We start from the raw sequence: 23,462 nt of genomic DNA, 5'->3' as shown, positions 1-23,462 counted from the left end.
TAGCTGGAATCCATTTTAACTTGCCATAATCATCACAACAGTTTTTGAATGACAGGAGTCTTCTGAGAATCCTAGAACTCATAATAATCATGAAAAGTGTTGATTTCTTAGCTATATTCTCTAAAGAGACTTGGATAATTCTGGAGTCTCTTTTCCCCAGCATATGCAGATGTGGACGGGTGTACATAATGAATTGTAGGGACCAATCTAGAAAGTATCTATGACCAAATGGTTAAAGAATGCATTAGTCTCACAATGTGAGAAGTTAGGCGGACGACCTTGGATGTAAGTGGGTCAGAACCCAGGCGCAGTGTCCTACTACATCCACTTCTGGTCTAGACTGGCAGCAAGCTTGATGAGAAGCTGTGCAGAGTAGGTCCTGCGCTCCTGACAGCTGCAGTTGTGTGGAAGGCAGCCTGCAACAGAGTTGGGGGAGTGGTTCCGATCGGGAGCGGGGACACACCTGCCTGATCGGAGGAGATTAAGAAAAAGACAAAATAAAAACAAAGGAAAGATCAAGGCAGCAAGGACACAAAAATCCAAACCGATAAAAAAGTATCTATGAAGAATTAGGACGGGAAATAATTAAAATGTTCCAAAGTAGGTGGGCTTAGAAGAAGTATGTAACCGGAAGCTGCTGAATGTTGGGCGGGTCCAGAAGGAGTTGCTCTGTGAAACGCGCGGAAGTGACAGGAAGTTCCGCCCCTCAAACTTTCTCAGTGTCTTTGCTGTCTCCCTTTCAGGAAGTCCTGGTGGGAGACTCGTCCCAGAGTCCTGGAGGTACCTGAAAACTTCCTTAAGCTGCAGTTGCTGTGCCGGCTTCCTAGGACATTCATCAGCTGGTCCTGTCACCCTGCCAGGTCAGAGGAGCTGATGCGACCGGGAAACAGGCAGGAGCGGAGCAGCGGTGTGGAGCGGGGGTGCATTTTCTGCCTCCACTCTTATAATTCTGTCGTGGATATCTTAGCATTTCAGGAAGTTTGAGATTCTGTGAACTGGGGTTGAAGGTGATGCTTTAATTAGTTTTGTGGTCGCCAGAATATTTTTCTAAAATAACCTCGTAGATCCTTGGCCGCATCTGTAGTTTGTACAGCAGGGTTTTCTTTCAAAAGCCTTAGTAAAGTTCTTCGAGTTCAAATTCATGGATGCTTTCTTAACTCCCCTGTTCCTCCGTTTGCCGTTCCATTTCCCTTTCTCTAGCGGACCGAATAGGTATTCCAAGAGAGCTTTGTAGATCTTTGACATATGAGGAACCAGTGCAGATTTGATTGAATTAGAAAATATTTGTTATAAAGCCGTTTCATATGGCTGTAAATGTAAACATTTCCTGAGTTAAGTTATAGTCTCCATTAATTTTACACTGAGGTATATGCAGGCTGTGATGTAAACACAGCATTCAGAAGTGTGACTTCATAGCCTTCATAGGTATATTTATAAATGGAAATCTTACTCTAGATTGAGACAGAATTAGACAGCACCTTTTGAATTACCCACTTAAGTTAAATGTCTCCTTGGTTCATGAAAAGCTCTCTGACCATGCACATTCATGGTTTGTTGAATTCTGCAATGTTCGTTCACTTCTTGCCGGTGTGGGAATGCTTAGACCCTGCACTCGGCTTTTTTCAGAGCCCTCTGGTTGGAGGAGTTCAACAGTCTGGATTCTGTGGGACACAATAGTTTTCTTGCAGTGTTTCTTTCTCTTCCTCAGTGCTGCTTGGAAAAGAACTGTGCATGAATGTTAACTGTGTGACTACCTGTTACATCTCATAGGGAAAACTGAAATCCTCAGAGAAAGAGGCATTTTCATGATATCTTCTCTTTCCTTCATACTTATCCTTTTGCTACTTGTTCATATCTTTCATGTTTGTCTCATGAAAAGTTCCAGGTTCTTTCTCAACAATATTTTCCCATTTTCAGGTCTCTATATGCTCAGCCAATCTCCATAATTGCAAATCAAAACTAGGAGCCCTGGTCGGTAAAGGCCAAAGAGACTTCTAACAAAGGATCCAGGTATCACCACAGAATACACTGTCAGTTTTTATGTCACCAATTTATGCTGCATAATTTCTTCTTCCTGATCTGAAACCCAAGATTCACAAATAACACTCTTTATTGTGAAGAAATATGTTTTCATCTATTCTGACTTCTACAAGGATTTTATTGTGAACTCCTTTGAAGATTATTTGATTAAATTTTGTTCTTTTTGTGATTGTATTTCTTAGGATTTTTAATTTGGAAGGTTTTGCTGGCCTCATGAGCAGCTATGTGTGGTTCAGATTGTTCTCCATTGATTGTGTGAGTAGAGACTTACTGTGTTCATGAGGAATCATTCCTACTTTTCAGGTACTCATTCATTCTTCACAAGAAAAGTTTTATTTCCTATGACCTCATGAAAAATGTATGTAGTGTTCTCTTGTGCATGTTTCATTCAGTTTATTGTCTACATATGATTTTGACTAAAAAACATGTTTTAATGAATAGTGACATTCAACTTACCTGTACTACTGTAAATACTAGTAGCTACTTTTCTGAATTCATCACTACAGTTAGCAATTATTTCCCTCAGGGCCTGAGCAATATTATTCCATGCTCTCCTGATTTTAATCTATGGATAAATATTTTTACTGCTAGGCTAGAATGCTATGTTCTTAAGAGTCCCAGTATCTGAACACTACATATTGCTATTTGAGTTTATCTACTTTAAAAAGACTGGGGTGAAACAAGTGTCAGTAAACTTTGACTGAAAGGCTCGAAAATACAGAATTATGTCTTTTCAGAATCAGGTGTGTATTTGAGGAAAAGTCAGTTCCAAGGGTTAAAGTTGAAGCCCTAGTGTTGATGATGACTTCATGATGGAAGGATGCAAAACCATGGGCTGTCCTTCCCATCCTAGAATGAGCTCTTGCTCTGTCTCCATGAAATGGAAAATGTACTTTTCCTGTTTTACACATAGACAAAATAGTTCCATGACACACATTCATTTTCTGTATTCACTATTGTTGGAGCTAAAGCCCAGCGTCTATCACTGGACCAGGAATTTATGATCTATTGCTGTTAGAAATGAAAACCATGCTCAGCCTGTGTCACAGGCTCAAATCATAAAGTAACATGCTTTGCAAAAATTCCCTGAGTACTCCATGGAAATTCATGTATTCCTCTGCCCACCTTTTATTACCCACTCAATGCTGTCCTCAAATGCCCGGGGCCTCAATTCTTACATATTTTAAATTTATGACAGCATTATTTTTTCCCTGCATCTCCATTTTCTGTGGTACATAAAATCCTGTTGTCAGTAACTTTTCTATCATATAAACTAGGGATTAGGCTCATTTTTTCATCCTTATTACAATTGTTCACAATATTTAGAGAGAAACATTCTGGTACTATATTTGCATTATCTGTTTTCTTTGCTATTGTTGGTATTTAGAGCTCTTAGAGTTTACTTTAATCTGTTGTCTAAGTCCCCTAGAACTTGCATTTTTAGGGGAACGGCTTTTGCACATGAAGTGCCCTAGTGCACTTCCACAGTTAACCTGTCTTCATTCTCTGTGCCATCTCTTGTTATTCATGTTTTCATTATATCCTTGTGTTTCATGTATGTTCTGAGGCAGGTTTTGGATGGGTATCCACACTGTCATATATTCATAATTCCAACTTCTATGGTAATGACCGTGTGTGTTTCCACACCTCCACTTCCTCCAATTTTTTCAGCCTTACCTGTTTCCCCAGTGCATGCTGTTTCCTCAGCACTCTCCTAATTGGCATCTTCCCTTTACCAACCACATGTGTCTGACTTAGCCTGAAAGCATCACCGTGCTGTGGTGTACACAGAACGATATAAATGATTTCCTAGTATTTCTACATATAGCCAGTGTGTCAGGTATAAATTCACTTTTGGGCCTATGTATCTTTAGAGTGACTTTTGACAGCTTCCAGTGCCATGTGTGTATTTCCTTATTAGACTGACTCTGTTCAAATCAGTAAAGTTTCTGTTACCTACTTGTCCTTTTACACTGGCAGACATCCACTGTCAGAGAGGTTGGTGTTTCAGCACAAGGGTCAGCACCTAGGGAGAGCCATTGGTGACTCTTACACCCAGGAGCCTACAGAGCCCTTGTTAGCAGTTTGTGTGCTAAACCAGCATATCCAAGATCCTTTTAGAGATTGAGTGGTCTTCTTACTTCTCAGGTTATTGTTTAGGAATGTAGAAACAAAGTGATATTTTCTTGTATTTTTTCTATAGATTATCAAATGAATTATCAGATTGGTGCATTCTTTTGGGATATTTGTCGCTCCTGAGTTGAAGAATTCTGTTTCTTGTAATTTGAGAAAACTTGCCTTCCTCATATCCTTATTTGAACATTGAAAATATTGTAAATCTTACTCGCCCTTTGTAAGCACTGCTGTTGTGTGAAAGGTTAGTGTGCAGGCTGTGCACACTAGTGTGGATGACAGTACCACATTCCCTTCCTTGTCTCTTTCTCTTTTTAAGATTTATTTATTAATTATTATGTATAAGTACACTATTGCTATCTTCAAACACAGCAGAAGAGAGCCTCAGATCTCATTACGGAAGGTTGTGAGCCACAATGTGGCTGCTGGAATTGAACTCAGGACCTCTGGTAGAGCAGTCAGTGCTCTTTACCACTGAGCCATCTCTCTAGTCCCCTGTTTATCTTCTGAGTAGAGTAGAATAATGACAGCTGTCTTCCGTTTTTGTAAAGGTAGGTTTTGGATGTTGGTTATTATCTTCATTAGTCTGAGGGATCCTCCTTCTCTTCTACATTCTTTTTTTTTTTTTTTTTTTTTTTTTTTTTTTTTTTTTTTGGTTCTTTTTTTCGGAGCTGGGGATTGAACCCAGGGCCTTGCGCTTCCTAGGCAAGCGCTCTACCCCTGAGCTAAATCCCCAACCCCTCTTCTACATTCTTTAGAACTTTCTTCGTGATCCACTGTGATATTTTGCCTTTGGGTCTTTGTAGATTTATTGACATGGTTGTGAGCCTTCTCTCACTGAGTGTATGTAGATTGTGCCGTGAGTTGTGTGGTTTGTTCTGGTTGAAACTGTCTTGCATATCTGTCATGAAATCAAGTCCAGTTCCCTTTTTGCAGCAATTGGTGAGAAACTTTTTTCAATGTACACTGGAGCTCCTGGACTGCTATTATTTTCTTTGTGCATATGTTTATGTTCATTTGCTTTTGGATCCAGGTAAAGTCAGCTTTGTGTGATGACTGTATCACATTCCCTTTCTTTCTGTATTCTGTAATATTCACTGTGCAAGATTACTGTGGGATTTTCTAAAGAATTCAGTGCTGCATCTGTTTACTTCTAAGACAGTGTTAGAAGGAACACTGAGGGCCTGGGTTTCTGCACTTGATTATTGTTTGGCCTAGTATTATGACATAGAATGTTTACTTAGTTGTTCCTTAGGAAATTACTATTTTCTTCATCAATTCTTATTAATTATATATGATTTTCCTGACACTCCATCATCTGCCTTTTCCCAGTATCAGTCTAATCTTCTGAGGCAGGGGCATTGAAATAGACTATTCATATATCAATTAAATGCCAGGATGTCTAACGTGGTAGACATAAGGTCAATGCCATACATTAAAAATGCTGAATATTTGCTGAATCCAGGGTCATGAGAACTTTGTGTACTAATAGTATCTCGATATGAAGGGTGAATTCTTATGTGTTTATCTATACATAAACATATGTATGTATATTTGCATGTATGTGTATGTATATGTATTGGTATATATACCAGAAGACCCATGTCACACATTCTTTAACCTACAGGAATGTTTGCCAGAAAGGAAATCCTTAACAGCAAGTCTCCACGATGCAGATATATGCATGCTCGAGAAGATTTTCCAACAGTGATATTATATTAGCAGATTTGGTATAATGAGGGAATCATTCCAAGAGCATGCCCTTAAATGGTTCATCTTATCCCTGTGTATATGTATTTTCCCTGGCAGCCATCACTGAAGTCTACCAGACCTCCTTCTTGATCTTATTTTGACATTGCCTAGAACCCTTGTTCTTAAGCTTTGAGTTGTGACCTCTTTGTGGTCCATTCACACTTTCACAGGGTTTGACAAAGACTGACCATCATAAAACCCATATTTTTTATGGTCGTGGGAACTGATACACCACTCTTGTTATCAATCTGCATGTGGGTCTGAAACATGTAGATATAGCAACTTTTGAATTCCTGGAACTATAATAAAGGTTTAGCACACCATTAAAAGTGGAGAACAAATGGCTTAAAGTTTCAGAATAGTAAATTTTAGTTGAAGACATTTCTGGCTTTAATCACAATACTCTACATAATAATGCATTCATGGAGATGTCAAGGGATCAAGATCAGTGCATCAAAATGTGTCACGGGCATTAGGAAACAGGGCCATATTGAAAGGAAAAGAAAGTTGGAAATTGAAGTTTTATGTCATGAACTATTGAAAGCCTTCGTAGATGCTGATGAAAATGGCTATACCTAAATCTGATGACAACTTATTCTTTTGTAGAACCCATGATATTTGGCAGATAGAATCTTTGTACTCCAAGACTATAGGATACATATGGAAAATAGATGTACTGTATCTGCTTGGTAAAAAGAAGTCGAACTTCACCAACGTGTCAGGTATTGTGTTTGATTGTAATGGCTAATGAAACACCATTCAAATCTAGGTCATCAATCAGGGTAGCCATTAGCCATTCATCCTTGACTCTAGACCCAGGGAGATAAGTTCTCAGTAATAACCCTGAGTAGTCGTGTTTTACAGCAGGTGTTCATGTACTCTATGTTTGTGCCTGGTGCCTGCTGATGTTACAATAGACCTCAGATTATACTCATATTCCTACACAGTAATTTGTGACTCCATGCACACGTTTCTGTAGAAATGTTGACAAGATTCTTCATATTTTGTTTTTAATATCCTTTTATGTGGGTAAGCATTGTCCGTAACTAAGTTGTATTAATTTCAGCTTTTAGTTTTCAAACCTGGTTGTGAAATTTCAAGAAAACTTCCAATATTTGAATCTGTGAGAAGAACAGCAAAAAGAATGAGTGTGGCTCTGGGAAACACTCTACAGGTCAGTGTGTTGCGCACCTTTCTTTGAAAAATCTTTTTTTATTCAACCATTTAATAATTTTATTATCTCTATGTTGTAATATTATCTAAAGGACTTATTTTCTATAATCTTCATTTTCTTCTGGGATAATGAAAATTTAATGTTTAGGTCTTTCACTTTTACAAAACCATTAATTTTTTACTGAGGTTTCTACTGTGAGGACGTACTATTTTCAAGGACTGAAGACATGCAGATCTCAAAGAGAATCCATTGTTAATGATTCTCAAAAACTATATTGATGCCTAATTTGTACATTAGATGGGTTTCTGTGCTATTATATTAGTGTTGAAGGAAGGTCCCATGTGTCACATAAGTTACATTTCAGAGATGGTCAAGGCTCCAGACAAAAGCTTTTTAATGTGGATATGGAATTATGTGGAGTCTGATATCACTGAGCAATATATGGAAGAGAGGAATTTGGAGAAGGATAAAATTATTCCCAATAGTAAATACATTACCTCCTTAGAGTCATAGGTGATAGAGGAATGTACATTTTTTTGTGTGTGCAAATGCAGAATTCACTATGCAATTTTTTTGGAATTTTATGTCAAATAATGATTATGGGTGTGTTAGACATGAAATCTGTCTTCCAAGTCTCATTCCAAGAGACATACTGCCCATTGTGGTGCTATGTGGTAAATTCTCAATGTAGAATTTGTTATTTCCCTTTGTTTTTTGTTGCACAGTTAGAAGTAGTGTATGTCCTGTATTCTCCACATTTCTATTTCTTCACATGGAATGTATTAGTAAATATTTTCTGGGGCATATAGACTTGGTATTGTGTATGATCTATAAATTTTCAATCCTTAATAAACGTCCTTTCTACCTTGTGTTCTTTAGAAGGAAGAATGCTTTATCTACTCTTTGTTTCCTGTTCTACCAAACTCTGTGTCACATAGGGACATAATGAAGGGTTGTGATGATGTTTCTACATTTCTTTATTTATTGGTTATTGTCTTTATTTACATTCTAAATGTTCTCCCAATTCCCAGTTCCCTATCCCCTTCTTCTATAGGGATGCTACCCCACTCTCAAATCCATTCATTGCTGACTGCCCTAGCATCCTCCTATGCTGGGACTTCCTCTCTTGCTGACTCTTCATGGGCCTCCTCTCCTCTTTATGCCAGATAAGAAAATCTGCTACATATGCTGCTGTGGACTTGGGTCCCTCCATGTGTACTCTTTGGTTGCTAGTTTAGTCTCTGGGAGCTCTGGGGATCTGGTTAGTGGATACTGTTGTCCTACCTATAGGGTTGCAATCCCCTTCATCTATTTCAGTCCTTCAGCTATCTCTTCCATTGGGGTCTCCTTGCTCTGTCCAATGGTTAGCTGTGAGCAACTGATCAAACTCTGCCATGGCCTCTCGGTGGATAGCTGTTCCAGCATCCTCACAGTAAGGGCTTCTTGGCATCAGCAATAATGTTTGGATTTGATATCTAGAGATGGTATGGATCCCTAGGTGCGTAGTCTCGGGATGGCCTTGAGTCTCTGTTCCACTCTTTGTCCTTGCTTTTTATTTAGATAAGAACCATTCTGGGTTAAAATTTTTGAGTTGGGTAGTTGACTGCATCCTTGATCTGAGAGCTGTGCCTTACCAGTGGATATGGTTACTACAGATTCTCTCTCGCCTTTTTTTATTTTTTAAACTAATATCATCCCTATTGTGTTCTGTGAACTTCTTGCTTATCAGGTATCTGGATTTTGTAATGGCTATTTCCAGTTTCCCATCATCCACTGGTACACACATCTGTTAACTATCCTCCCCTCTATACATCTCCCCTGTCTCCTCCCACACCTGGTTCTACCCTCCGTTTTTCCTTACACTCCTCTCTCCCTCCTAGGTCCCTCCTTCCTTTTCCGTGCTGTGATTTTCTTTTATTCCTTTTAAGTGGGATTGAAGCATGGTTTGGGCAGAGGCTTCCATGGTTTGAGCTTCCTGTTCAGCTTCATATGGGCCGTGAGTTTTATCATGGGTATTCACAAGTTTTGGTCTAATATGAAATCATCACTGAGTTCATACCGTGTGTGTTCTTGTGTGAATGGTTACCTCACTCAGGATGATATTTTCTCATTCCATCCATTTGCCTTCTAAGCTCATGATGTCCTCATCCTTAATAGCTGAGTTGTATTCCACTGTGTAAATGAACCATATTTCCTGTATCCATTCCACCTTGGAGGGACATCTAGATTGTTTACAGATTCTGCCTATGATAAATGTGGCTGCTATGACCATAGTACATTTATATTTCCTATGTGTTGGACCATCTTTTAGGCATATGCCTAGGAGTGGAATAGCTGGATACTCAGGTAGAATTATGTTCAATTTTTTGAGGAACCACCATACTTTTCGAGTGGTTGTAGCAGCTTACATTTGCACCAGCAATGGAGGAGTGTTCCCCTTTGTCCATATCCTAGGAATCATATGCTTCTCCTGAGTTTTTGATCGTAGCCATTCTGACTCCTGGAAGGTGGAACCTAAGATTTGTTAATTTGTGTTTCCCTGATGACTAAGGATTTGAACATGTCTTTAGGGGCTTCTCAGCTATTACAGATCTCTCAGTTGAGAATGCTTTCTTTAGCTACCCCAATTTTAATAATTTTATCTTATTATCTGTAGTCTTTACTTTTTGAGTTATTTTTATACATTGGATATTAGCTCTCTGTCAGATATAGGCTTGGTAGAGATCTTCTCCAGTCTGTAAGTTGCCGTTTCGTCCCATTAACAGTATAGTTTTCCTTACAGAAAATGTTCAGTTGTATGAAGTCCCATTTGTCAATAGTTGATTTTATAGCCTGAGCCATTGGTATTCGGTTCAGGAAATTTTTCCATTTGCTGGTGTATTTGAACATTTTTATCCCACTTTCTCTTCAATTAGATTCAACATATCTGGTCCTATGTAGAAGTCGTAGATGCATTTGCACTTGAGCTGTGTATAATGAAAAACGAATGCATCAATATCCATTATTCTAAATGGAGCCTGTCACTTGAACCAGTGCCATTTGTTGAATATCTTGTTTGTTTTCCACTGGATGGTTTTGGCTTTTTAGGTAAAGATCAGATGACTGTATGTGTCTGAGTTTATTTCTGCTTCTTCAATCCTATCTCATTAATCTACCTGCATGTGTCTTTAGCAAAACCATACCTTTCTTTTTTACTACTATTGCTCTGTAGTAGGACTTGTGGTCAAGAATGATGATTGCTCCTAAAATCCTCATATCGTTAAGAATAATTTTTGCTATGCTGAGGTTTTTGCTATTCCAGATGCATTTGAGAATTACTATGTGTATCCCTCTGAAAAATTGCATTGAAATTTAGATGGGTATTCCATTGAGCCTGTCGACTGCTTTTGATCAGATGGCCATTTTTCCTCTGTTAATCCTGCTGAACCCTGAGCCTGGGATTTCTTTCCATCTTCTGCAGTCTTCTTTTTATTCTTTATTCAGATATTTGAAGTTCTTGTCAAAAAGATCTTTTACTTATGGGTTAGTCACACTAAGATATTTATGAATATTTGTGACTATCTTGAACTGTGTCATTTCTCCATTTCCTTTCCCACCCTCCTATCTTTTGAGGAGAGGAATGCTACTGATTTTTTGGAGTTAATTTCACACCCAGATATTTTGCTTATGTTATTTTCCAGCTCTAGCAGTTCTGATTGATGTTTCGGGTGACCTAGGTACACTGCCACATCAGTGGCAAATAGTGATATTTTGACGTCTTCCTTTCTAATTTGTATTCCTTTGACCTCCTCTTTATTCTAATTATTATGGCCAGAACTTTGGGTGCTATATTGAATACATAGCAGAAAGTGGGCAACCTTATCTATTTGTTGATTTTAATAGGATTGCTTCATGTTTCCCTCCATTTAGTTTTATGGCTGTCTTTTGGTTTAGTGTTTATTGCTTTTATTAAATTTTTGTATGCACATTGAATTCCTTATCTTTCCAATGTTTTTAACATGAAGAAGTGTTGTATTTTGTCAAAGCCTTCTTGAACATCCAATGAGGTAATCATGTGGTTTTTTTTCTTTGAATTTGTTTATATAGTGGATTACGGTGATGGTTTCCTATATATTGAACCAATTGTGCTCCCTGGGATCACCTATTGGATCATAGTGGATGATCCTTTTGATGTGCTATTGGATTCAGGATGCTATAATTATAATTATATTGAATATTTTTCATTTATATTAATAAAGGAAATTAGTCTGAAGGTAGCTTTCTTTGTTGGGTCTTTTTGTGGTTTAAATATGAGCATAACTGTACCTTCATAGAATGAATTAGGTACTGTTCCTTGTGCTTCAATTTTCTAAGTATTTTGAAGGGTATATTTGTATTAGCTAATCTTTGAAGGTTTGATAGAATTCTGCAGTATCATCATCTGGTCTTGTTTATTTTTGGTGGGGGAATCTTTTAATAACTTATTCTATTTCTTCAGGGATTATAGAACTGTTTATATGGTTTATCTGATCCTGATTACCTTTGCTATCTGGCATCTGCCTAGAAAATCATCCATTTCATCTAGATTTTTCAGTTTTGTAGAGTATAGGATTGTGCTGTAGAATCCCATACGTTTTTTAATTTCTTCAGTTTCTATTGAAATTTTTCTATTTTCAGTTTGGATACTGCCTCTCTGTCCTCTGGTAAGGCTGGCTTAGGATATATACATCTTGTTATTTTTCTCAAAGAAGTAACTCTTCGTTTTGTTGATTCTTTGTATAGTTCTCTTTGTTTCTTCTGGGTTAACTTTTACCTGATTTGATTATTCCCTGCAGGCTACTCCTCTTAGGTGTATTTGACCCTCTCTGTTCTAGAACTATCAGATACACTGTTATGCTGCTAGTTTATGACCTCACCAATTTCTCTATGGAGGCACTTAGAGCTCTGAATTTTGCTGTTAGCAGTGCTTTCTTCTTTTTTATTAGATATATTTTTTTACTTATATTTCAAATGTTCTTCCCTTTCCTGGTTTCCTATCCATAAGCCCCCATTTCCTCTCCCTCCGCAATATGGGTATTTGCCCCATCCATCCACCTAACTCTCCCCCCCCCATATTTCCATGCACTGGTGATCCAACCTTGGCAGGACCAAGGTCTTCCTCTTCCACTGGTGCCCCAACAAGGCTATTCTCTGCTACATATGCTTCTGGAGCCCTGGGTAAGTCTATGTACAGACTTTTGGTAGGGGTTTAGTCCCTGGATGCTCTGGTTGTTTGGCATTGTTGTTCTTATGGGATTTCAAGCTTCTTCAACTATTTCAATCCTTCCTCAATATTTTTCAATCCTTCCTTCAATATTTTCCCCAAGGACGTCCTATTCTCAGTTCAATGGTTTGCTGCTAGCATTGACCTCCGTATTGGACATGCTCTGGATGTGTCTCTCAGGAGAGATATATATCTAATCTCTTTCAGCAAGCATTTTTTTTAGCTTCATCAATCTTGTCTAGTTTTAGTGGAGATAGATAGATAGATAGATAGATAGATAGATAGATAGATAGATAGATATGGCACATGAGGAACAGGCTCTGAATGGCCGTTCCTTCAGTTGTTGCACTAAACTTTGCTTCCATAACCCCGCCTATGGATATATTCCCCCTGTTAAAAAGGAGTAAGAACATCTGCATTTTGGTCATCCTTCTTTTGAGCTTCCTGTGGTCTGTGAATTACATGTTGGTTAATTCGAGCTTTTGGGCTAATATCCACTTATCAATGAGTGCATTCCAAGTGTGCTGTTCTATGACTGGGTTGCATCACTCAGGATGATATTTTCTAGTTCTTTCCATTTGCCTATGTATTTCATAAAGTCATTGTTTTTCATAGCAGAGTAGTACTCCATTGTGTAGATGCACCACATTTTTTAAATCCATTCCTCTATGGAAGGGCATCTGGGTTTTTTCCAGTTTCTGGCTATGATAAATAAGGCTGCTATGAACATAATGGAGCATGTGTCTTTGTTGTGTGTTGGAGCATCTTTTGGGTATATGCCCAGGAGAGATCTAGGTGGGTCCTCAGGTAGTGGAAGGTCCAATTTTCTGAGCAGTTTCCAGACTGAGTTCCAGAGTGGTTGTACCACTTTGCAGTCCCACCAACAACGTAGGAGTGTTCTTCTTTCCCCACATCCTCGACAGCATCTGCTGTCACCTAATCTTAGCCATTTTTACTGGTCTGAAGTAGAATCTCAGGGTTTTTTGTATAGCATTTCCCTGATGACTAAGGATGTTGAACACTTCTTTAGGTGCTTTTCTGCCATTCGATATTCCTCAGCTGAGAATGTTTTTTTTAGCTCTGTACCCCATTTTTAATAGGTTTATTTGGCTCTCTGGAGTCTAACTTCTTGAGTTCTTCGTATATTTTGGATATTAGCCCTCTATCTGTTGTGGGATTGGTAAAAATCTTTCCCAGTCTATTGGTTGCCATTTTGTCCTAATGACAGTGTCTTTGGCCTTACAGAAGCTTTGCAATTTTATGAGGTCCCATTTGTCAATTCTTGATTTTAGAGCATAAGCCATTGGTATTTTATTCAGGAAATTTTCCCCAGTCCCCATGTGTTCGAGACTCTTCCCCACTTTTTCTTCTATTAATTTGCATGTATCTGGTTTGATGTGGAGGTTCTTGATTCACTTGAACTTAAGCTTTGTACAGAATGATAAGTTTGGATTGTTTTGCACTCTTGTACATGCTGACCTCCAGTTGAACCAGCACCATTTGTTGAAAATGCTATCTTTCTTCCATTGGATTGCTTTAGCTCCTTTATCAAAGATTAAGTGACCATTGGTAGGTGGGTTCATTTCTGGGACTTCAGTCCTCTGCCACTGATCTATCTTCCTGTCTCTGTACCAAAGCTGTACAGTTTTTATGCCTATTGCTCTGTAATACTGCTTGAAGTCAGGGATAGTGATTCCCCCAGAAGTCCTTTTATTATTGAGTATAGTTTTCACTACATATATGGGTATTTTGTTACTGCAAATGAATTTGCAAATTGCTCTTTTTATCTCTATAAAGGATTGAGTAGGAATTTTGATGGGGATTGCATTGAATCTGTAGATTGCTTTTGGCAAAATGGCCTTCTTTACCATATTAATCCTGCCAATCCATGAGCATGGAAGATCTTTCCATCTTCTGATATCTTCCTCAGTTTCTTTCTTCAGAGACTTGAAGTTCTTGTCATACAGATCTTTAACTTGCTTGGTTAAAGTCACAACCAGATATTTTATATTATTAGGGACTATTGTGAAGGGTGTCATTTCCCTAATTTCTTTCTCAGCCTGTGTATTCTTTAGGAGAGGAAGACTATTGGTTTGTTTGATACTCCGACACTTTGCTGAAGTTGTTTATCAGGTTAAATAGTTATCTGGTGGATCTTTTGGGGTCACAAGTATACCATAATATCATCTGCAAAGAGTGATAGTTTGGATTCTTGCCTTCCAATTTGTATCCCTTTGACCTCCTTTCATTGTCTGATTGCTCTGGCTAGGACTTACATTGAATAAATAGGGAAAGAACAGGCAGCATGTCTAGTTCCTGATTTTACTGGGATTGCTTCAAATTTCTCTTAATGTAGTTTGATGTTAGCTACTGGTTTGCTGTATATTGCTTTTACTATGCTTATATATGTGCCTTGAATTCCCAGTCTTTCCAGGACTTTTATCATGAAGGGGTGTTGATTTTTGTCAAATGCTTTCTCAGTATCTAATGAAATAATCATGTTGTTCTTCTCTTTAAGTTTGTTTATGTAGTGGCTTACATTGATGGATTTCTGTATATTAAACCATCCTTGCATTCGTGGGATGACGCATACTTGATCATGATGGATGATCGTTTTGACGTGTTCTTGGATTTGGTTTGCAAGACTTTTATTGAGTATTTTTGTTTCAATATTCATAAGGGAAATTGGTCTGAAGTACTCTTTCTTTGTTGGGTCTTTGGGTGGTTTCAGTATAAGTGTGATTGTGGCTTCATAGAGGGAATTTGGTAGTGCTCTGTCTGTTTCTATTTCGTGGAATAGTTTGGACAGTATTGGTATGAGCTCTTCTATGAAATCTGATAGACTTCTTCACTAAACACATCTGGTCCTGGGCTTTATTTGGTTGGGAGACTTTTAATAACTGCTTCTATTTCTTTATCAGTTATCGTGTTCTTTACTTGGTTTCTTTGTACCTGATTTAACATTGGAACCTGGTATCTGTCTAGAAAATTGTCCATTTCCTCCAGATTTTCCAGTTTTGTTGAATATAGACATTTGTAGTAGGATCCAATAATTTTCTTGTATAATGAAAGTTGGTAACATTTGTCTGAAATTATGCATATGTGCCATATATTCCTCCTGCTAGAAATCTTTAGCAGAGATTCTTGGATTCTAAAGAAATGGGTATAAAAGTCCAGTTTGTAGTACCATGGGGTTGCAGTTAAATAAATTTCATAATAGAGGACTTTATATGAAATTATCCAATACTAACTGTGCAAAAAATTCAAATGTAGTGATGGTGGCAAATCTTTCTTCTGCTGCTAAAGTCTCAGAAAACCACCAAAAATTCATAAATGTGAGAGACTTCATGAATGAGAGCATTATTGTAAATCATCTGTAGATTGTCTGTGGAAGAGCAGCAATTTATAACTTTAGACTCATATCCAAGAAACTTTGAGAACATATTTGTCTTTCGATAATTTCCTTTCCTAATCTGTATTACAAAGATTCTCCAATTCGTTAGTGCTATTCTTAATGTAGGAAAGCAATTTTGTAAAGTAAGAAGTACATACTTTAATATTACAGGGTTTCTTAACCTTCAAAGATGTGGCTCCAGAGTTCACACTAGAGGAATGGGAAAGTCTCAATTATGCTCAGCGGGCACTGTACATGGACGTGATTTTGGAGACGTACAACAATCTATTGTCTGTGGGTAAGAATGCACTTTTTTTTTTTTTTTTTTGGTTCTTTTTTTCGGAGCTGGGGACCGAACCCAGGGCCTTGTGCTTCCTAGGTAAGCGCTCTACCACTGAGCTAAATCCCCAGCCCCAAGAATGCACTTTTTAGAATTCTTGATTCTTACTTTGAATTTTCCTACATTGTGTATATGTAAACTCTCTGAAATGTCTGGAAAGCACTAGGATAAGGGGCGTTCCTCTTAACATGATAATTTTTCTATGGCATTTCCTTTACATTTCTGCACTTTCTTTGGAGGTATAACTAGTGTTATATTCTCCAAGATCTTTCCAATATCTCTTATCTAGCATTAAATGCAAATTTCTGAGTTAAAAAAATAAAATGTTCAGAAAAAGGAATTATATTTCTGGACATATAATAATTGGAGCACATTGATTTTATTATTACATTAATCTCTTTAATTATGGTTTTTAACAACGAAAAATGTTTTATGTAGATATAGAGCTGTTGGTTTAGAGAAATTTCATTTCCCCTATTTCTTTGCAGTTTGATATGTGGTCTCTGAGTTTAGTATTCATACAGCATGCTCTTTATCTTCAGTATTTTGGATGCTGACACAAGCATATATATAGGATTCATTTGTGATTATGAATTTCTAGCTGACACAGGTATACAATATCTCTTTGAATCAAATTATAATAAAAAATTAGAGATATGTTATTCAGAGATCTAATTTATGTATGTTCATTATTCATTGATGATTAATTTTTCTTAGTTTCTGCAAGGTACCATTTTTAAGATAATATTTGAAATGTATTATCATTCCTTTCAGTTGATATAGATCAGAATTTATCATCCAAGTAATGATTATGAAAAGAGTAAAACCAATTTTAAGAACATAAATCCTTGAGATGGTCTAGTTTACCAGACAATTCAGCAAACACCCATTATTGAACCTCTTTCTCTCCAGTTCAGTAACCCCTGTCATCCCTAATTGCACTTTTGTTTTCTAGAAAATAATCTAATAGGTGGAAAACATGGGAATGTCTTAGAACAAGACACAGAGTGCATTGTCCATGAGCATATGAATATCCAAAAGAACTTTTGTAAATGGGATGAAATTAGCAAAATGACTCTTGAATCCACCCAAAGTACACCTTATAAAACTCATCTCCGAGATTCCTCCCTTCAGTCCTCAAACCTGAAAAGACATAGAGCTGGGAAAATGAGAGAAATTTACAAATATAAAGACTGTGTACAATTTTCAAATGAATGTGCTATCCTTGGTGTAAATTCTGGAATCCACATAGAGAACAAAGAACACAAAAATACAGAATTTGATAAGGAATTTGTCTATAAACATAAACAGATGCTGAAACAAGACATTAATGGTAAGAACCTTCACCAATGTAGTACATGCGATAAATGCTTTGCCAGAAAAAGGAATCTTCATTTGCATCAAAGAATTCATTCAGCAGAGAAACCTTACAAATGTAGTCAATGCGACAAATATTTTGCCCAACAATCGTGTCTTATGCGTCATCAAAGAAGCCATTCAGGAGAGAAACCATACAAATGCAACCAATGTGACAAATTCTTTGCCCAAGTGTCCCATCTTAGTATTCATCAGAGAAGTCATACAGGAGATAAACCTTACAAATGCAGTGAATGTGACAAATGCTATACTCAGAAAGGCACTCTGAGAAGCCATATGAGAATTCATACAGGAGAGAAACCTTACAAATGCGATAAATGTGACAAATACTTTGGCAGAAAATCCCATCTTAGAGTGCATCAGAGAATTCATACAGGAGATAAACCTTTCAAATGCAGTGAATGTGACAAACGCTTTACTGAAAAAGGCCCTCTGAGAAACCATATGGGAATTCATACAGGAGAGAAACCTTTCAAATGCAGTAAATGTGACAAATGCTTTGTCTACAAATGCAGTCTGAGGATTCATCAGAGAATTCATACGGGAGAGAAACCTTACAAATGTAGTCAATGTGACACATATTTTGCCCGACAATACTGGCTTATGTGTCATCAAATAAGCCATACAAGAGAGAAACCTTACAAATGTAACCAATGTGACAAATCCTTTGCCCAAGTATCCTATCTTAGTATTCATCAGAGAATTCATACAGGAGATAAACCATACAAATGCAGTGAATGTGACAAATGCTTTCGCTACAAAGGCAGTCTGAAAATTCATCAGAGAATTCATTCAGGAGAGAAACCATACAAATGCAGTGAATGTGATAAATACTTTAGCCAGCAAGCCAATCTTAGTATTCATCAGAGAATTCATACAGGAGATAAACCTTACAAATGCAGTGAATGTGACAAATGCTTTGGCTACAAAGGCAGTCTGAGGATTCATCAGAGAGTTCATACAGGAGATAAACCTTACAAATGCAGTGAATGTGACAAATGCTATACTCAGAAAGGCACTCTGAGAAACCATATGAGAATTCATACAGGAGAGAAACCATACAAATGCAGTGAATGTGACAAATGCTTTCGCTACCAATCCAATCTTACTATTCATCGGAGAATTCATATAGGAGATAAACCTTACAAATGCAGTAAATGTGACAAATGGTTTGGCCACAGAGTTAGTTTGAGAATTCATCAGAGAATTTGTACAGGAGAGAAACCAAACAAATGTGGTTAATATGACAAATGCTTTACCCAAAACTACGGTGTTCGTGTACATCAGAGACTTCATACAGGAGAGAAACTTTACAAATGTGAATGTGACATATGCTTTGGCCGACAGTCTCATCTTAGTATTCATCAGAGAATTTATTTAGGACAAAAACCTTTCAAATTTCCTTTATGTGGGAAATGCTTTACCCACTAAGTCTTAATTCATCAGAGAATTCATACTGGAGAGAAACAATGTAAGTGAACTGAATGTGACAAATCTTTTACTCACAAAGTTACTTTGACGATTGTTCAGAGAATTCATCCAGGAGAATAAATTTACAAATGTGTGACAAGTACTTTACCCATAAATGCAGTCTTCAAGTACATTAGAGACTTCATAGAGGAGAGAAACCTTACAAATGCAGTGAATGTGACAAATGCTTTACCCAAATGTTAGCCTAGAAAGGCATCAGAGATTTCATACATGAGATAATACTTGCAAGTGTGATGTACATGAAAAATGCATTAACTACAATGTAAGTCTGACAGATTACATACAGTGGAGAAACATTATAAATTTAGTCAATAAAACAATTCTTTACCTGCAAATATCGTCTTAAAATTCATTAGATAATACTTAAAGTAGAGAAAATTTCAAATGTTTTAGAGATGTGAACCTTTTAGCCAATCTTTTAGAATCAACAAAATATGTACAGGTGACAATCTGAAGAAATATAATGTATTTGGAAATATCTTTGACTTCATTTCAGATCAGAGAAAACGTTTTAAATTTTTTTTGTGCGGAAGTATATCTTGCAAAAATTGAGCTTCCGCACTAGAGAATTTGTATGATTATGAAAACTTCAGAAACCTTCATGCAGTGTTCAAATCTTAGAAAATGTCAGGTATTTATGGTGAGAAAAACTCTGAAAATATGACAATGTAGGAAAGTCTTCATTAAACTTTTACCTGTTCACCCTGAAATATTACAAGATGAAGACATGTGGGGAAGTCAGAATAATATAGTGTTGTGTAACACTTTCATGGCAACAGAAATTATCTATTTCAAAGGAACTTCACCTCTCAAAATGTCTAATAAAACTGTCAGGATTCTGTATATTCAAGTGATCAATTCAGACAAATTATACTTAAAAAGGTTTATTTGACAAACTCAGATACCAAAACTGTTTGTTCTTTATCCTATAAATATGTCTACAGATGTTAAGTCTCCTTTGACAATCCAGTACTCATAATTCTTATTAAATGCTGGTTTCATGTTTGAGGATAACGACTGAGACTGATTATGTGTCCTTGTGCTGTGTGGTCAACAACTCCTTCCCCTTTGTTGTGTAAATAAATGTGAATGATTCCTCAAGTTTGATGTGGTTGTTTTAAGTTCATACTTGGGATCCTTAGATGAATATATGTTCCATCTTCCTAGGAAATGTCTCTGATAAAATATATGCTGAAGTCATGAATATTTTCTACAATCCATAACATAAACGTTGTAGTAGTGATTTTCATTGGGTGGATATCAACCACTTTGGTTGCAGTAATCGCTCTGTCATAGGGGTTGCTTAAGATCATAGAAAACATGTACTTATGATGGTCTTAGAACTGAGAAATTATTCAACTCCAAGTTATTGTGCCCACATTAGAATTATTTGAATTGTATGTCAGTGTTTAGCATCAGAAAAGTTAGAAACACTGTATTAGAGATTATGATTTGTGTTAACTAAAGTAGGATGATTCTGTTCAATATCCAGGTTTACTGCCATAGTATTACTAGGTTAATTTAAAAAGACTTGAATCAGAAAACCTGTAGAGGCTTACAGAGACTCAACAGTTTCTGGACTCTTTCCTGAATACAAGAAAATATGAGAGAAAAGTCAACAAGAAAGTAAATGAAAATATGGCTTCATCATCTTCAGGTATAGCCATCCAGACTGTGATGTGTCTCTGCATGGCTCTGAAGTCATTAGTACCCCTTAATTGAACAAAACTCCAGTAACTTTCAGAACAATGCTACACACTGACACATATTACAGATCATTGTTATCCTATCCTGTTGCGCCTGAATATTCCACTGTACCAAAAGGAACAAATCAGATTTTCATTCTTTTTTTTTTAAACTACCTTTATTTAACCTTTTTCAGTTAAATTCTTTTAAACAAGGCTGTGTTTAAAAGACATTCAGGCAATGTTGATTTCATTAATGGTGCCAGAAAATAAACATAAAAATACAAAACATAGATGCCTTAACCTGAACATACCTGCATTACCTAATACTGACCAGTCCGTGCCAAAAATTTATTCTCTGGCACTAAAATGGAGCACTTAAAAATATTGCTAAAAAGCAAATGTCTACACACTGGCCTTTGCAGCAAATAAAGTTATTCCTGCTTTAAAATATTTAAGTCCATAATTGGATGAATATACACGCCTTCTTACATATAAGGAGTTCAGATCATAAAAACACAATACAGTCCAAAAAAAAAAAAAAAACCCTACTTAGAATAAAACTAAATAGTTTTATGATAAGAAATACAGATATCGCATATGTTTACAAATATAGACACATGAATTTGTTCAAATATTGTAAAGAAGTCGTTTTACATTATAAATGTTCCAAACATCCATTTACCTTGCTCAAAGCAAACAAAGTAAAACTCAGTATTTAACTCCTGCAGTTCAGATATCATAACAGTATACATATAGAATGGAAACTTGATCATTATACAGTGAATGTTATCTCAGTTGAGTGTAGCTTTTCAAAAGCAAGAAAAAAGATAAACAACGTCCTCATCTGCTATGTTCATGGGGGTGCCCAGTTTATCAAAACAACACATTGAACTTTTGGCTAAGAAGAAAAATAAATTACAAAATACAATTAAATACCTGTGAATTCAATAATGACGTAAAAAAATGTGGACTCATTTCACATACTACATATTTTAAATGTTACCTCAAGACAAACCAAAAAAATAAATAAGCACACCTGTAGGCTCACACGTAAAACAGAAGAGAGAGTGTGTGAAAGGAGTAACAACTTTCCAAGTAAAAGATGAATGTGTGGTGTGGTCAACAGCATCTTTCTAGCCAGTCTTTAACTCCTGAAAAAGAAAGACAAGGACAAATCAGATGACAGAATGGCATGGCCCAGTGGTCGGTCAGGGCACAGCACTTGAGCAACTGGGTTTTCTTCATCTGGAGTTTTAATGGTTGGACCTAACTTTAGAGGTGGAAAAATTTGGATGTGGCAATTTTAGAGAATTACGATTAGGGAAAAGTTTATATACAAATGAATATGTGGCGATTAAACTGGAGCCCATGAAATCCAGAGCACCAAAGCTGCATTTGGAATACAGATTCTATAAGCAGTTAGCATCTGGACGTGGTATACCTCAAGTTTACTGTTTTGGCCCTTGTGGTAAATACAAACGGTATGGTGCTTGAACTGCTGGGACCTACTTTGGAAGATTTGTTTGACCTCTGTGATAGAACACTTTTTCTTAAAACAGTTCTCTTGATAGCTATACAACCGATTTCTCGCATGGAGTATGCCCACTCAAAGACCTTGATATACAGAGATATGAAGCCTAAGAACTTAATAGGATGGCTAGGAAACAAAGCCCAGCAACTCATTCATATCATAGATTTTGGTTTGGTAAAGGAATATATTGATCCAGAGACAAGGAAACATATACCATACAGAGAACACAAATCCTTACTGGAACAGTCAGAACATGAGCATAAACACACATCTAGGAAAAGAACACAGTAGAAGAGCTGATTTAGAAGTTTAAGCCATATGTTCATGTACTTCCTGAGAGGCGGTCTTCCTTGGCAAGGCTTAAAGGTGCATATGTCAAAAGAGAGTTCAGAGAATTGGAAACACGAAATTTGCCACAACGTTAGAAGTGGTTTGTGAAAACTTGCCAGAAATGGCAACATATCTTTGTTACATAGGAACGCTAGATTTTTTTGAGAAGCCAGACTATGATTACCTAAGAAAGCTTTTTACTGACTTGTTCAATTGCAAAGGGTATATGCTTGATTATGAATGTGACTGGATTGGTAAACAGTTGCCTACTCCTCTAGGTGCAGTTCAGCAGACGCCACTCTGTCATCAAACAGAAAAGCACACCAACACAGAGACAAGATACATCAGTCTAAAAACCAGGTTGTAAGTTTTACAAATAGAGAACTAAACATGGATGACCCCATGGTGGGACGGTCAAATGGACCAATTACAGCCTCTATGGAAGTAGAAGTAATGGATGAAGCCAACTGCCAGAAAGTTTTGAATATATGGTGCTGCTGCTTTTTCAAACAAAGGAAAAGGAAAACCATACAACGTCACAAAGGACTGGACACAGATATATCCTGGGGAGTTATTTACATGTTCATATGCTGACTCGTGATTAAAATCATCTCTATAGTGAACACATATATTGTCAAGGACTCACTCTTGAAACAAAAACATCATACTTTCATATTTCATTTCGTGGTTGTCTTACATTCATTCCCCCATCCCTGATTTTATGGAAGATTTAGAATCTTGTCAAACATGAGTGCTTTCCCATCCTTGAATGGAATGGACGAATGAAGTGTATTGATGAACACAGTTCCAAAGGAAAACAATACAGGTGTCCAAATGTCAATTAACTGTAATCCAATTTGATTTCTTTATGTCTTCTATAAAAGCATAATCAAACAGGAATTTTCCTCTCACTGGTTAGTGCAGCAGAGAAAACAGTTGCCCAAATATTAAAAACAACTCTTGTAAACAA

At 36.9% G+C, this 23,462-nt stretch overlaps 1 protein-coding gene and 1 pseudogene across 4 annotated transcripts; both read left to right on the top strand.

The window, feature by feature from the left end:
* The first annotated feature begins 691 nt into the window (after positions 1-691).
* Positions 692-20,044, top strand: Zfp534l1 (zinc finger protein 534 like 1). Of its 4 annotated transcripts, XM_063288652.1 has the most exons (7): positions 692-860; positions 1,918-2,010; positions 2,223-2,343; positions 6,532-6,647; positions 6,992-7,099; positions 15,907-16,033; positions 17,031-20,044. In XM_063288652.1, the coding sequence occupies exons 4-7, from the start codon at positions 6,597-6,599 to the stop codon at positions 18,692-18,694; spliced, it is 1,950 nt and encodes a 649-aa protein (XP_063144722.1). In that variant the 5' UTR covers positions 692-860; positions 1,918-2,010; positions 2,223-2,343; positions 6,532-6,596; the 3' UTR covers positions 18,695-20,044. The 4 variants fall into 4 exon arrangements, with proteins under 4 accessions (XP_063144722.1, XP_063144723.1, XP_063144724.1 ...); XM_063288653.1 differs by lacking the exon at positions 1,918-2,010; XM_063288654.1 differs by lacking the exons at positions 1,918-2,010; positions 2,223-2,343.
* Positions 20,045-20,181: 137 nt separating this feature from the next.
* On the top strand, positions 20,182-23,462 carry Csnk1g3-ps4 (casein kinase 1, gamma 3, pseudogene 4; annotated as a pseudogene).

This window comes from Rattus norvegicus, chromosome 5 (genome assembly GCF_036323735.1).
Source record: "Rattus norvegicus strain BN/NHsdMcwi chromosome 5, GRCr8, whole genome shotgun sequence".
Taxonomy (NCBI): Eukaryota; Metazoa; Chordata; class Mammalia; order Rodentia; family Muridae; genus Rattus; species Rattus norvegicus.
The sequence above is the reverse complement of the archived record's forward strand: the minus strand, read 5'-3'. Positions and strand labels throughout refer to the sequence as shown.